Source organism: Herpailurus yagouaroundi, unplaced genomic scaffold, assembly GCF_014898765.1.
Source record: "Herpailurus yagouaroundi ecotype Mexico unplaced genomic scaffold, PumYag 222, whole genome shotgun sequence".
Lineage (NCBI taxonomy): Eukaryota > Metazoa > Chordata > Mammalia > Carnivora > Felidae > Herpailurus > Herpailurus yagouaroundi.
Genome location: NW_024412453.1, coordinates 17,250,783 through 17,265,850, shown reverse-complemented (window position 1 = coordinate 17,265,850; position 15,068 = coordinate 17,250,783). Strand labels below are relative to the sequence as shown.

At 59.9% G+C, this 15,068-nt stretch overlaps 3 protein-coding genes across 5 annotated transcripts in view; 2 read left to right on the top strand and 1 right to left on the bottom strand.

The window, feature by feature from the left end:
* Nucleotides 1-4,169, top strand: part of MMP25 (matrix metallopeptidase 25) — a 12,979-nt gene extending 8,810 nt beyond the window's left edge. For 2 of the 3 annotated variants that reach the window (XM_040459223.1, XM_040459225.1), the window contains 4 exons: nucleotides 289-441; nucleotides 531-788; nucleotides 937-2,654; nucleotides 3,245-4,169. In XM_040459223.1, the coding sequence (XP_040315157.1) occupies nucleotides 289-441; nucleotides 531-788; nucleotides 937-1,208 (683 nt within the window). In that variant the 3' untranslated portion in view covers nucleotides 1,209-2,654; nucleotides 3,245-4,169. The remainder of the gene's footprint in view (nucleotides 1-288; nucleotides 442-530; nucleotides 789-936; nucleotides 2,655-3,244) is intronic. The other variant, XM_040459224.1, reaches the window with a different exon arrangement.
* A 3,668-nt stretch (nucleotides 4,170-7,837) lies between these two features.
* Nucleotides 7,838-8,555, top strand: IL32 (interleukin 32). Its single transcript, XM_040459232.1, has 2 exons — nucleotides 7,838-7,970; nucleotides 8,055-8,555. The coding sequence occupies exons 1-2, from the start codon at nucleotides 7,902-7,904 to the stop codon at nucleotides 8,370-8,372; spliced, it is 387 nt and encodes a 128-aa protein (XP_040315166.1). The 5' UTR covers nucleotides 7,838-7,901; the 3' UTR covers nucleotides 8,373-8,555.
* Nucleotides 8,556-12,124: 3,569 nt separating this feature from the next.
* ZSCAN10 (zinc finger and SCAN domain containing 10) overlaps nucleotides 12,125-15,068 on the bottom strand; it is a 4,359-nt gene continuing 1,415 nt past the window's right edge. Inside the window, exon 5 of the mRNA XM_040459233.1 lies at nucleotides 12,125-13,735. Within this exon, the coding sequence (XP_040315167.1) occupies nucleotides 12,174-13,735 (1,562 nt within the window). The 3' untranslated portion in view covers nucleotides 12,125-12,173. The remainder of the gene's footprint in view (nucleotides 13,736-15,068) is intronic.

Below are 15,068 nucleotides of genomic sequence, written 5' to 3'. Positions count from 1 at the left end.
CTTCTTCTTCTTCTTCTTCTTCTTCTTCTTCTTCTTCTTCTTCTTCTTCTTCTTCTTTCTTCTTCTTCTTCTTTCTTCTTCTTCTTTTAACGTTTATTTATTTTTGAGAAAGCGAGGGAGCGAGCAGGGGAGACACAGAATCCGAAGCAGGCGCCTCGGTGAGAGCGTAGAGCCCGCCTCGATCCCGCGAGCCCTGAGATCATGACCTGAGTCCCCCAGGCACCCTCTGGAGGGAGAAGACTCTGGTCATCTCGGGCCCCCCTGGCCACCCCTCCCGCCCCCCCACAGGCCCCTGGTTCTGGCGCGTTCAACCCTCGGGACAGCTGGTGTCGCCCCGGCCCGCCAGGCTCCACCGCTTCTGGGAGGGGCTGCCCGCCGGGGTGAAGGTCATCCAGGCCGCCTACGCCCGGCCCCGGGACGGCGGCATCCTCCTCTTCAGCGGTGAGCGGGCGCCGGGGCGCTGGCGGGGTGGCGCCGGGAGCGGGGTGGGGGGGCGCCCCTGCTCACCTGCCGCCCCCCGCGCCCCCCAGGCCCCCAGTTCTGGGTGTTCCAGGAGCGGCAGCTAGAGGGCGCCCCGCGGCCGCTCACGGAGCTGGGGCTGCCGGCCGGAGAGCAGGTGGACGCCGTGTTCTCGTGGCCGCTCAACGGGAAGACCTACCTGATCCGGGGCGGGCGCTACTGGCGGTACGACGAGGCGGCCGCGCGCCCGGACCCCGGCTACCCCCGCGACCTGAGTCTTTGGGAAGGGGCGCCTCCCGCCCCCGACGATGTCACCGTCAGCAACGCAGGTGGGAGAGGGCGCGCGGAGGCGCTGGGGGTCCCGGGGACGGGGAGAGGGGACCTCCTGGGGGTTTCGGGGAGCCCTCAGGAGGGACGCGGCGCGGCGGGAGGGGCAGTCTGGACCGGCCCCCGAAGTGTCTCCTCCCTGCCCCGCAGGTGACACCTACTTCTTCAAGGGCGCCTACTACTGGCGCTTTCCCAAGGGCAGCGTCAAGGCGGAGTCCGACTCCCCCCAGCCCATGGGCCCCAAGTGGCTGGACTGCCCGGCCCCCAGCGCCGACCCACGCGCCCCCAGGCCCCCCAAAGCCACCCGGGAGCCCGGAGCCTGCAATTGTCAGTGCGAGATCAATCATGCCTCAGGGCGGCCGTCGCTGTCCTTCCTGCTGTCCCTTCTACCCCCGCTGGTGGGGGGCGTCGCCTCCAGCTGAGGGGGACGGTCCCGGGGCGGGGCTCATGCGGGTGGAGCTTCGCCCTGGGGACGCGGACAAATGGCTAGCCCTTAGACTGGACGGGCCATGTGCTCACCCTCGCCGTTCCAGCACCCCCCCCCCCCCCCCCCCCCCCCAGCCCCACCCCCACCCCCACCCCCACCGTTGTCCTGGCTGCGCCACGCGCTGCCGCTACAGGAAGCTCTTTTTCCCCCGGAAGAGCTGGTGCTTCTCAGCAGCCTGTGACTATAGCCCTGGCCCCACCTGGCAACAGAGGTTCCTCATAGCGGCTCCTGGCTGTTTGGGGCTTTAGAGGACTGGACTGATTGGGGCAACTGAACCCCAGCCCCTCTCTCCACCTGCTGCTCCGAATTTCCCAGAAGAGTCCCACTGTCCTGCTTCTGCAACGTCCCAGGCAATGCCACGTGGATGGGGACCCCAGATCCAGCCCTCAAGTTACCCCCTGAGCACGAGTGTCCCATATCCTGGGTGACATCAGTGCCCCATGTCCTGGGTGACATCAGTGGCCACCCAGACGACCCTCCACAACCGAGGCCCCCGTGGACCTCCTTTCTGGTCACCATCTTGGACCCAGAACAGTCCCGGTTCAACAGAACACCCTCCAATCCCTAAAAATCCGCTCAGTCCCTCCACACTGGAGCGTGTACCGCTTCCCTCAGGGAGAACTCTTGGGTTCTCCGCGGCTCGGTGCTGTGAAGACGGTGGACTGAGTTCCCTTTCCATCCAGGGGTCACTGCTTCCTCAGCACCCCTGGGCGATGAGTGGGAGGACCACCTCATTCACCTCCCACTCCTCCCCGAATTCAGGACCTACATCAGTGCCTCTGGAACTGCACTTCTGGAATCTTCCACATCAGAATCACCTAGGGAACTTAAAAATGCGGATCCCATGCCCTCACCCTGAATCACTTGGGGGCTGGGGCCAGGGGTCTGCACTCGAGTAAGCTTGGGGGGGCAGCCCTGATGGGCGAGGTCCTCTCTGTCTTGTGGTTTTTCTGTGTCTCTGAAGTGTTCTCCCTCCCAGGGACCAACCTTGAGCACATTCTCTGCAGAATCAGGTTGATGGCCATGCTCGAGTAGGATCTATCCCCTTTGGGTGGAGCCGCTTAGGGGCCACTTCCTGGGTTGCCATCCGCCCACAGTGCTGCCTGGGGCTGAGGCTGCGGGCTGCTGTCCCAGCGTGCAGGGCCCTCGGTCAGGACAAGCTGACCAGTCGGAGGGCAACAGCCAGGTGTCTTCAGCCAGCCCGTGACCTGAGAATTCCAAGCCACCAGAAAACCCGAAACCCGGGCCTCTGTCAGGATCCTTTCAAAATATGTGGAGGAGGAAACTTATATTTTAAAAGCTTATGAGCCCCGCACAGGAGGACAATGAAAGTGACCCGAGAGAAAGCCCTTCATTTCTCCTGAGCACAGATGGATCCGGGGTGAGTTTGGTGGCAGGAGCTTGACAGACCTGAATTGCTCTGTCTTGTAGAAGAACTTGGGATTCAGAGTTGACAGGCAGTGGGGTGACAGACGGAAAGAGAATGAGTGGGAGGAGGGAACAGAGAGAAACTCAAAAGTCGGCTAGGGGACCTCAGAGGAGGGGCATCCAATGTGAAATCTGGGGCTTCTTTTAGTGCTACACGGAGACTTCTTCTCCAGCCTTTAAAAATATATTAAGGGTACCTGGCTGGCTCAGAACAGCATGTGACTCTTGATCTCAGGGTTGTGGGTTTGGGTTTGAGTCCCACCTTGGGCACGGAACCTACTTTAAAACAAAACACTTTGTCTGCGGCACCTGGCTGGTTCCGTTGGTGGAGCCTGAGGGTCTTGATCTCGGGGTTCTGAGTTCCAGCCCCACAATGAGTGTAGATATTACTTAGAAGAAAATCTTAGGGGGAAAAATACACACACATACACACACACACACACATATTCTTAAGTATACTACAGAAAAATGCCAGGTCAAATTGATCACTTTTATCATTAAAATGGTCCCATAATCAAAATGTAAAATATTGGTGCTTCAAAGGACACCATTAAAAAAATGAAAAGACCACCCACAAAACGGGAGAAAATATTTGCAAAGGACATATCTGATGAGCGGCTCGTATCCAGAATATATAAAATACTCTGACAGCTTAATAAGCAGAAGGTAAATGACCCAGTTTAAAGACGGGCAAAGGATCAGAATGCACATCCCTCCAAGGACAACGTACAAGTGGCCGACAAGCCCACGAAAAGATGCTCGACATCACTAGTCCTAAGGGGAATGAAAATCAAAACCACACGGGGATACTGTTTCACACCCGCCAGGGCTGCGAGAATCAAAAACATCATAGTCGGCGTGGGCGAGGATGTGGAGAAACGGACCATCATGCGCTGCCGCTGGGGATAGGAAAGGGCGCAGTAGCTTTGGAAAATCGTCTGGTGGTTCCTCAAAAAGTGGGAAACCTAGTCAGTTACCATAGGAGCCAACAATTCCCCTCCTAGGTGTGAACCCAAGAGACCTAAAAACAGACATCCGCACAGAAACTTGTACATGGGCGTCCACAGCAGCGTGATTCGTAAGAGCCAAAAGGCGGAAACAACCCGAATGTCCATGGACAGACGCGCGGATACGGGAAGTGGCACGTTCATACAGGGGAGCGTTCATTAGCCCTCGAAAGGACTGACGCGCGGGTTCGCGCTACAACCCCGAGGAATTGAAAGCCCCGTGCTAAGTGCAAAAGGCGGCCACAAAAGGTCACACAGCGTGACCATCTCTATGTGATTCCGTGTATATGAAACATCCAGACCAGGGAACTCCAGAGACAGTAGATGCGTGGCTGTCTGGGCGGGGCTTTGGGATGGGGGGGGGGGTGCTGGCTAGCCTTTTTGAGGTGACGAAAATGTTCTGAAATTGGCTGTGACGGGTGCACGGTTCTGTGCGTTGAATTATACGCTTCAGCGGGGGAGTTGCGTGTGAGTTGTTTCTCGCCAAAGCTGTATAGAAAATGGTTCAGCCTGCCGAGACGCAAAATGCTTGCTGACGGTGATCTGCGAGACCGTCACGGAGGGGCCAAGCGTCTCGTGAGGTCAGGGGGCCATGCTTCCCGAGAAAGAAGCCCAGGACCATTACCTGCAGCCGCCACCTTTTCTCTCCCCACCTGGAATTTAAAGATGGCTCAGGGAAGGATCTGGACTCCGAGGTGTGCACGGGGCGTTTCAGACCGTTGATGGGCTCCTAAGGGGCCAGGAGACGCCTGCTGGGGTCTAGTCAATGCAAGTGAGGCTTGTGCCAAGGAAATCTGCTTTACAGTTCTGTCCTCCTGGGGGCCCCCCCGGGAGCCCAGGTCCTCGCGTTCAAGTCCTAATCCCCAGGACCTCAGACGGTGACCTTATTTGGAGATAGGATCTTTGTAGAGGGAATCAAGGTAATGAGGTCATTGGATGGGCCCTAATCCGGTAAGACTGGTGTCCCTATAAAAATGGGAAGTTAGCGGACAGACGCGCATGCTAGGAGAATGACATGAGCACGAAGAGGTCATCCACAGGCCTGGGAGAGAGGCTGGAACAGACCCTTCCCCCACGGCCCTCGAAGCCACCACCCTGACCACCCTGCCGAGGCCTTGATCGGTTTCGCGGCCCCAGGCACCGGGCAGCCCCAGTGTAGAGGGTAGACACGGCTGTGGTGAAGCGGGGGGACTCTGGGCCAGAGTAGGGCGAGCCGAACTGGGGGTGACCCCAGAACTGCACAGGGCCGGCCGGGACATGGTGCCCCTCGGCCCCAGGAGGGCTCAGGATAGTCTGGCCAGCTGACCCTAGGCCCTCGGTTCCTCCTGAGGGCTTCACCCTGTCCCGTGGCAGACAGGCATCACCTCCAGCCTCCCCTGCAGGGGCCCATGGGGCAGTCTGCTCAGCTCCCCTCCCCACCCCTCCCAGTGGGCCCACCTTAGGGATCTTGCCAGCCCTGCTCTGCCTTGGGCCTGGAGGTGCTTGGAACATTCTCTGGACTTTGGAGCTGGGGTATGCTCCGTTGCAAGTGACCTAGTCAGCATTCCCCAGTACCTTACTTGACCCTCAACAGGATGACTTCATTTTCCAGAACCTGGGAGTGCCCGGATCTGCTCTCACCAGTCTGGACTTTCCCTCTGTCTTTCCCTGTCTCGGCCGGTAAGGTTGAGAAAGAGGCTTGTTCCTGGGCTCTGAAGTTCCCCACCCCAGCTCAGAGAGTGGAGGGGGCACAGCCAGGGGCCCTGCCCACCCCCTCCCAGGCGGTCTCCCTGTCCTTGCTTCTGTCTCCGTGTGCCACACACGTGCGTACACACAAACACACACACACACACACACACACACACACACAGCCTCACATCCTGCCTCCAAGCCAGGCTCCACCCACCCCCAGCCTCTCCCTCCTCCCTCCTCCCTCTTAAATCAGAAGCTCTCTCTGGAGCAGAAGCATAGGCTGGGAGAATCTGTGAGGTGACCTGGCAGCCTGGGGAGGAGGCTGCAGCCAAAGCGACTTCCAGTGGTGGGTGGGCTGGCGGGGAGGCCGCTTCCCTGAACCCTCTAACTCACACCTGTTCCTCCGCGCCAGGCCACAGCCCCCAGAGCCCTGAGCCACCATGTGGTCCTCCAAGGTGAGTGAGAGCAATTGGAGGGGGGGCGGGGGGCCAGATTCCACTTCCCCGCTGTGTGTCCCCCTCTCCCGCTCACGCTGGCCCCCAGACCCCCCTGGTCTCTCCACGTGCACCTGGCTCTGCCCCATTCTCCTAGGCCAATGGGGGAGTCCACTGGGGAAGCAGGGGGTCAGAGGCATGTGACCCGTGCCGTCAACAGGGCCCCAGGCTCATAACCACCCCCGGCTTACTTTGTTGAATGCTCTCTCACTGCCTGAAATTCTGAATAATTATTGACAGACAGCCTCACCGTTTCATTTTGCTGTGAGTCATTCACTTTATACAGTGGGTCCCGATTGTGGGGCCAGATTTCTGGTCTGGGGGCAAACTACGGGGAGAGGGTCTGCGTGTGTGTCTGCTAAGGATACTGAGGAACGCTGTGTATGAGGGCAAGGGGGTGACTCCAGGAGCCGGACCCGATGCGTTGGTGGCGCAGCTGGGGCATGGAGGGTCTATAGGGCCAGAGGCGCCGATCCCGGGTAGACCCTGTCCCGATACCCTGGAAACCTGGAGGTGGGGAGGTCGTGCTTTCCTGCCAAGTTTAAAAATTCCTCCCTGCCTGGGCCTGCCGCCCAGGACCTTGGTGTCTGTTCCTCCCTTTTGGGGTGTCCGGTCACCTCCCCCACCCCCGTTGTGAGGTTGGCCACAGGCTCCAGGGCCCTGCGGGGTTTGTCACAGTGGACTCTGGAATGACCCCAGGCTCGGTGGCCACGCCCAGTTTGGGAGCCCGAGTTGGAGAGCAAATTGTTCCCTGCGGCCAGCGCCCCCGATTGGGGTGACAGGCTGGTGCCATCAGGGACTCAAGAAGCGTGGAGACGGGTGCCTCACAACAGATATTTGCCCAGAGCCGTGGACGTTCCGCGTGTGGCAGGGACTGCCCAGTGACCAGGGAGCCGGCGCCAGGTTTGGTGGAGACCCGTGAGGTCGTGTCCGGGCTGCCCTGCGCTTCTGTGGGGCAAGCCGAGGGTCCGGGCAGGGGAGGTGGGTCTGCAGAGCCAGCTGTCAAGAGCTGCATACCTGTCACCGCCTTCGAGAGCACCGCCCCCGCCAGCCCGTCCCTTGGCCAGCCCGTCAGCCGGGACGGAGAGGGACAGGTATTTGGTAACACAGTGGATCCTGAGCACTCTGGGGCAATGCTCACCCATGCGTGTGGTGAGGGTGTGTGCGTGTGTGTGTGTGTGTGTGTGTGTACAGCAAGTGTGGGGGGTGACAAGGTCACATGTGTCTGAGTATCACTGTCACCCCCACAGGTGGGCAGAAATCCTATTGAGTTTATGAGGCACCAAATGGTAAGAAGCTCTTCCCAGTGTGTGTCTGGGGGAGAGAGGGGGACCTGGGTCCTGCTGTGTGGAGCTGAGAACGTTCTGGGCCACCCAGGGGCCCCCAGAGGGGGAACGATGAGGCCTCTCTCACTTCCGCCTCTCCTCTCTGCGCAGCACCAGCTGGTGGACATCTTCTGTGACAGGACCCAACACCAATCCCAAGGAGCACCGGTGGGTCGCCGCGCCCCCCACTCCCATGCGCTCTACAGTTGGGGTCGGGTGGGTGGTTTCACAATGATCACGATGACGGTGAGGGTGATGGAGATGCTACCTCGGGTCTGCTCACTCCTTACACCTGGGCACCTCCTGACACACTCTCCTAGTTCACACCCGTGTGCAGGTGAGGGCACAGGGGAGAAATGCAGAGGCCCAGGGAGGCTTAGGAAGGTGATCAAGTCACTGCGCATATTGACGACAGAGCAGGGATGCCAGATACCTGGTCCCCAGGCCCCTGGGCTGGACCCAGTGATGGGGGCCTGGGGAGCAGAGAACAGGTGGGGACTTGGGGGAGAAGACTGCGGGCGGGAGAGGCTGGGAGGATTTTAAACCAAGTGATTCCCGCCCCCCCCCCCCGGCCAAGCTGAGGGTGGAGGGGTGCCTCCGCGTATGAGGGGTCGCGCGGGGCTGGTGCTGGGCTCAGACGCCTGTCCGCGAGCACCACGCTGCTCCCTGCCGGTGGGGAGGCACGGAGGGGCCGAGCCCCCCGATGGAGTCTTCTCGAGTGTGGAGCTGTCGGCGGGAGAGCCGGGCTTCTGGCTCCCAGACTCTCACACGGGTGGGGAGGCCTCAGCCGGGGCCAGGACCTGGGCCGCGTCCTCCAGGTGGGACCCCGACCCGAACGGCACCCCCACCCTCGCAGGAATCCAGCCCGTTACTTCCCGAAGTGCGGCAGGAGCTACGTTCCAGAGTCTTGAGGTCCTCCGTCCTCGACCTGGAAGAGAAGGAGCACCCCGTGGTCCGGAAGACGGAGGAGAGCTTTTGTGACCGAGCCCTGAGGTTGTTCCGAAGGCTGCTTTACCAACTGCAGCTCAAGTGGCAGGCCACACTGGCGTGGCTGAGGGAGAAGGTGGCCGCCGGCTTTCAGGCCTTCTGCAACGCGGTGGAGGCCATCTGCAGCGCCTTTAACAGTTTCTGCACCTCAGTGGCTCAGGTGTTCAGGAGCGCCGTCCAGGCCTAGCCCAGCCCTCCCCGGCCGCTTTCCTTGTCCGGGTACGGCCCCGTCGCGCTGGCTGTGGCGTCCTAATAAGAGTTGGCTGCGGGCGCCCGGGGGGGGGGGGGCTCAGTCGGTTGAGCGTCCACCTTCGGCTCAGGTCAGGATCTCAGGGTTCATGGGCATGAGCCCCGAGCCCCGCCCCGTCGGGCTCTGTGCTGACAGCTCGGAGCCTGGAGCCTGCTTCGGAATCTGTGACTCCCCGCCTCTCGCTGTCCCCTCCCCAGCTCCTGCTCTGTCTCCGTCTCTCAAAAAATAAATAAACGTTAAAAAAAAAAAAAAAAGTTGGTTGAATTAAACTGAGTGCCTGTTGGACGGGAGGCAGGAGCCCCCAGTGGCTGGGTGGGGAGGGGGCAGGACCCCAGGGAGGGGGGGGGTTCCACCTGACCTCTATAATCTGTACATGGACACGGGTGACAACTGGCCTGTGGAAAGGGCTGGAAGTTTTCTGGCCTGCGCGTTGCCTGACGCTGGGGCAGCAGGGAGCTCAGGCCTGAGGCACATTTGCCCCTTGGCTTGTTCTTCTGACCTGGGTCTTCATCCTTCACCAGGCCATGGAAACTCCTTGGCTTTGAGGTTGGGGCAGAGGCGGGGGAGGGAGGAGTAGGGAGGGGGAGGAGGGTTCACCCCTACCTGGACCAGAGCGAAGGGCAGCCTAGGGCGGGGCGGGACTCAGATCTCTGGCTCAGGCCTCCTGGGGGCCTGCAAATGCAGAAACTCGGGAGGGGGTGGGGGGAGGGGAGCCAGGAGCAAGGCCAGGGCAGGGAGGGGGTCGGCCCAGCTCACCATTTTGGAGGCCGCTTCCCTGAAGCTCCCCCCTCCCCCACTGACTTCCTGCTTCCTGCAGCTGCACACAGATTTTTGCATTGGGGTGTCTAGCCGTAAACGGCAGCTGCTGAGATAGAGCTGGGGGGAGGGGGGCGGTTTCCGGGGCCCTGACCTGAGGACAGAGCAGGAAAGGGGACAGGTGGGGTGGGGTGAGGGTGGGGTGCGGGAAAACACGCCAGCAAAGGAGAGGCTCCGGACCAGGGAGGCGTGCCTAGGGGTGAGAGGGATGTGGGGAGGTGACTGGGAGCCGGGAGGCCTCACAGCTGGGGGCATTTCTATCACTCACTCCTGTGGCGTTTTCTTTGTTTTTTCTTTTTTCTTTTTTTAATGTTTATTTAGAGAGAGAGAGAGAGAGAGAGAGAGAGCGCGCGCGCGCAGGGGAGGGGCAGAGAGAGGGAGACACAGAATGCGCAGCAGGTGCCAGGCTCCGAGCCATCAGCACCGAGCCCGACATTGGCCTCAGGGTTCCATCCCACGAACTGGGACAGCATGACCTGAGCCAAAGTCGGTTGCCCCACTGACTGAGCCACCCAGGTGGCCCGCCCCCCCCCCCGCCATCTGCCAGTTTCTTAAAGACCCTTTTGGATCATTCGAATGAACTCTTGATTCTTAGAAAAATCACCTCCCTGGGGAACAGCTGTGAGTCCACCGGGAGTGGGCAAGGGCTAAGCCAGACCCTGATGGTGGCCCTGGTCATCCTGAGGGGCCCCGCTTGCTCATTGCCCCTGCCCTGTGAGGGAGTGGACTTTGGGGAGCCCTGTGCTGGCCCTCATCCTGTTTCATTCCCAGGGGATCCCTCTGAGAGCCTTTTACACTGGGAGGCCCATCTCAGGCCTGAGTCCCCAGCTCCAAGGGGCCGTCCCCCGCCAGGGCCTGACCTAGCTCTCGCTTTCCCCTGGACGTCGTGTCCTCTCCTCCCATGGCCAGTCAACATTCAGTTTCTTTTAGACCCCTGACCCGCATTTTCACATGACCCTGTGGTCAGACTGTCTCTTACTTCTCCTTGTGCCTTTGCGCTTGACTCCGGTGAGAAGTTGAGGAAAACCTGCTTACCGTGTTGAAGCCGTCAGGGGCTTTCATGACCCCACGGCCCCATCAAGGTCACCGTCATCCCAAACCTAGTTGGTCGCCTCGGTCTTGCCTCTTTCAAGCCAAATCTTTCCAGGGCCGAGGCCAAATCAATGTCATGGCAAAATGAAGTAACTGCCTGATTAACACCCTCCCATTTTCCCATCGTAAATACACTCTGACCTGGGCCTCTGAGGCTGTGTCTGTGTCATCAGGTTCCTACAGATCTCCCTCAGGGACAGTATTCTCTGCTCAGGGACTTTGCACCTGCTGTTCCCTCCGATGAGGGTGCCCTCCCCCCCGGTTCTTCTGAGGTGGTCCCCCTCTTCTATTTCAGGCTTTGTTCTCCTCAATAGCCCAGCACGTTCCCCGGTACATAGTAGGTGCTCAAGAAATAAAGCCTTCAAATGCTATGGGTTCTCCCAACTTCCTTACTCATTTAGTTGATCAAGAAAGCTTCCTTCTCGAAAATTTCTCCTCGGGGGGTCTTCCAAGGCTCTAATTTGTTCTGGGACATCTGGTGACTCTCTGTACCCCACCTCATCTTCCTCCCAACCCCCCAAAACACGGACCTCCTCTAGATCTGGGGACAGATCTTTCCCAAGTCCCTTGGCCGCTGGCTGACAAGTTCACTGTATGTCCACAAGCATTTGCCACAGAGCAGTCGTGTGTCAGGCTGGTGGAGGGACAAAGACAACCCGAAAGGTTGTAGGTGACAAGCCACCGACTAGAGCAGGAAGTGTGTGTGCACACGCCCTACAGCTGGGGGGGGGGCTGTTTTCTTTTTTGCAGTATTACCACAAGTCACATGATTTTAAAAATCTGTCCACTAGACTGGGAGAAATCGAAATCTGTCCACCGGATTGCCAAGATTGCCTGAGAGGTCGGAGAAGGTGGGCACTCTGCCAAACCACCTTCGGGTTTACAGGATTACGGGTCGTTCGGGTCCCCAGCCCGCAACCTGTCTTGGCCATCAGGAAGGTTTCGTTTCGTCTGCTGGCAGCTTCTATTTGAATCAGTTACCTACATGCCAAAAGCAAGGTTTCCTGGAATGACCCAGAATCTGGGACTTTAAATTATATCCCATTGTTAAAGTAATTATTTTTTTCAGGTTTTTATTTATTTTGAGAGATAGAATTCAGGGGAGGGACAGAGAGTGGAGAATCCCAGGCAGGCTTTGGGCTGTCAGCGCAGAGCAGTCGCAGGGCTGGATTCACCAACCTGTAAATCATGACCTGAGCTGAAGCCCGACGCCCAAATGACTGAGCCACCCACGCGTCCCACCATTTTAATTAATTTAAACGGCCACATACAGCTAGAGGGTACTGGACTGGACAGCACAGGTTAGGGGCAGACTCCAGAGAAGGAAGAACTCCGGGTGAGATTCCCGGGCCTTCCTCACAGCTGATTGGGACAGATGGCACCCCTCTGTCGCCCCCCCCAACCCTGGCCCTTTCGGGGTGTGTGTGTTGCGGGTGGGGGAGGAGGCCCGTCCTTGGGCCTGCTCCCCCCAGGCTGCTATGGAAGGTGCTGGGGAAGGGAAGGGAAAAAGGCGTCACTGTCACAGTAGGAGGGTAACAGCGTTTTGGTGGACCTCACAAAAAAATAAAGCAGAGTCATTTTCAGGAAAGCTGTTTTACTTTAGGATTTTGAAATACAACCCTGAAGCCAGGGAGACCTGCCTCCGGGGTAGGGGAAAACTAACACACAGGTCTGGCGGAGCCAGAGGGAGGCCGGGGCGGGGCGGGGCGGGGCGGGGCGGGGCGGGGCGAGGCCAGGGACACCCACCGCAGGCCTCGGTTGCCCAGGACACGGGCGACGCAGAGGCGCGCGCGCGCGTGCGGGGCGGGGCCTGGCGGAACCTGCGCGAGGCTAGTACAGGGTCTCGCGGGCGTGGGTTCGCAGGTGGCGCAGTAGGTGCGAGTTGCGGCTGAAGCTGCGGCCGCACTGCGCGCACGAGAAGGGCCTGGCCCCCGTGTGCACCAGCATGTGGCGCAGCAGATTACAGCTGCGGCTGAAGCTCTTGCCGCACTCCCGGCACTCCTGCGGGGGCTCGGCCGGCCTGGACGCCGCCTCGGTCCCCGCGCCCGCGTGGGTGGCCAGGTGCCGCTGCAGGTGGGCGTTGCGCCGGAAGCTCCGGCCGCAGGTTTGGCAGCCGTAGGGCCGCTCGCCGGTGTGGCTGCGGCGGTGGCGGGCCAGGTTGGAGCTGTTGCGGAAGCGGTAGCCGCAGGTGTCGCAGGCGTGGGGCTTCTCCCCGGTGTGGATGCGCTGGTGGCGCGCCAGGTGGGCGCTCTGGCTGAAGCCCTCGCCGCACTCGCTGCAGCGGCACGGCTTCTCGCCCGTGTGGCTGCGCCGGTGGCGGGCGAGGTCCTGCGTCTGGCTGAAGGTCTTGCCGCACTGGGTGCAGTGGTGGGGCCTCGGGCCGCCGTGCGTCAGGAGGTGGCGGGCGAGCCCCGCCCGCCGCACGAAGCGCTTCCCGCAGTGCGGGCAGCTGTAGGGCTTCTCGCCCGTGTGCACCCGCTGGTGGCACACCAGCTGGGAGCTCTGGCTGAAGCTGCGGCCGCACACCTGGCACGAGAAGGGCCGCTCGCCCGTGTGCACGCGCCGGTGGGCCCCCAGGTGCTCGCTGCGCCGGAACGCCTTGCCACAGTCGTTGCACACGTACGGCCTGCGCTCCGGGCCCGAGCGCAGGCTGCCCGAGCACTCCGAGCACTGGTGGCCCTTGTCCTTGGCGTGGATCCGCAGGTGGCGCTTGAGGCTGGAGCGGCGCTGGAAGGTCTGGCCGCAGTGAGAGCACAGGACAACGGCCAGCTCGCGCGCTTCGGGCTTGGCCTCGGGGGCGCGCGGCGACTGCTGGCCCTCGGCGTGCGCCAGCAGGTGCTGCATGAGGCTGGCGCGCCGCTGGAAGCCCTGGCCGCACTCGGCACACAGGAAGGCGGGCTCGGAGGAGTGCGTCTGAAGGTGCTTGTTCAGGTGGGAGCTCTGGCGGAAGCGGTGGCCGCACAGGTGGCAGGCGTGTGGCCGCTCGTCCGTGTGCGTGCGCATGTGCAGCTTGAGGATGGAACTGCGGCCGAAGCTCTTCCCGCAGCGCTCGCACGGAAAGGACCGGGCGCCCGGGTGACTCCGCAGCTGGTGCGCCTCCAGGCGGGCCAGCTGTCGGAAAGTCACCCCGCAGTCGGTGCAGATGAATTCCATCTCTGCCTCCGACCTGGGAGGCCTGTCGGCCACTTTGACCTCCAGAATGTCACTCCTGCTGGGAGGGGACCCTCCTCCGCCGGTGCCACTCACTTCGGGGCCAGGCCCCAGCACCTGGACATGGGGCTCTTCCACCGCCGCAGGACCGTCTGCCTGAGGCTCTGTTGAGAGGGCCGCAGGCCAGGCGACCGCCTTGGGCTCCTCTTTGAACTCCTCATCTGGGGTTCTGCTTCCGGGTCCTGAGGAAGAAGCAGGAAAAGGGGGGGTATGTGGGCAGGCCTATTCTTAGAAGCCCCCAGGAATTGCCAGGGCCTCATTGCCTCAAAGCAGAAAGAAACCCAGGATCCCGAAATCCGGGAGGGGGGCGGGGGGGGGGCAGAAGGTGACGGTAAAAAACATAGAATTTACCATAGTAACCATTTTAAAGTGCACAGTTCAGGTCCATCAGGTACATTCCCAGTGTTGCACAACTGTCACCACTGTCTATCTAGTGTCAGAACTCTGTCCTTCCCCTGGATGGAAACCCCAAACCCCTTAGCAAGCACTCCCATGACCACCCATTTTAAAAGCTCAAAGTTAATGGGGTTGATGATTACATCAAACACAATAAGCCTCTAAAATAAGTAAAAGAGGGGCGCCTGGGTGGCTCAGTCAGTTAAGCGACTGACTTCGGCTCAGGGCAAGATCTCACGATTCCTGGGTTTGAGCCCTGGGTCCAGCTCTATGCTGCCAGCTCAGAGCCAGGAGCCTGCTTCGGATTCCGTGTCTCCCTTTCTTCCTGCCCCTTCCTGCATTCACGCTCTCTCTCTCTCTCTCAAAAATAAATAAACATTAAAAAAAATTTTTAGGGGCGCCTGGGTGGCTCAGTCGGTTGAGCGTCCGACTTCGGCTCAGGTCATGATCTCGCGGTCTGTGGGTTCAAGCCCCACATCGGGCTCTGTGCTGACAGCTCAGAGCCTGGAGCCTGTTTCAGATTCTGTGTCTCCCTCTTTCTCTGACCCTCCCCCGTTCGTGCTCTCTCTCTGTCTCAAAAATAAATAAACGTTAAAAAAAATTAAAAAAAAAAATTTTAAATAAAATAAGTAAGTAAGGGGCACCTGGGTGGCTCAGTGGGTTGAGCGTCGGGCTTCACCTCGGGTCATGATCTCATATTTGTGAGTTCCAGCCCCACGTCCAGATCCTCTGTCCCCCTCTCTCTGCCCCTCCCCCACTCCTGCTTTTTCTCTCTCTCTCAGAAGTAAACGAACATTTTTTATTTTTTTTTTAATTTTTTTTTCAACGTTTTTTATTTATTTTTGGGACAGAGAGAGACAGAGCATGAACGGGGGAGGGGCAGAGAGAGAGGTAGGCACAGAATCGGAAACAGGCTCCAGGCTCCGAGCCGTCAACCCAGAGCCCGACGCGGGGCTCGAACTCACGGACCGCGAGATCGTGACCTGGCTGAAGTCGGACGCTTAACCGACTGCGCCACCCAGGCGCCCCAATTTTTTAAAAAGTATAAAATAAGTAAACGAATGGAAGAAGAAAGGAAGGAAGGAAGGAAGGAAGGAAGGAAGGAAGGAAGGAAGGAAG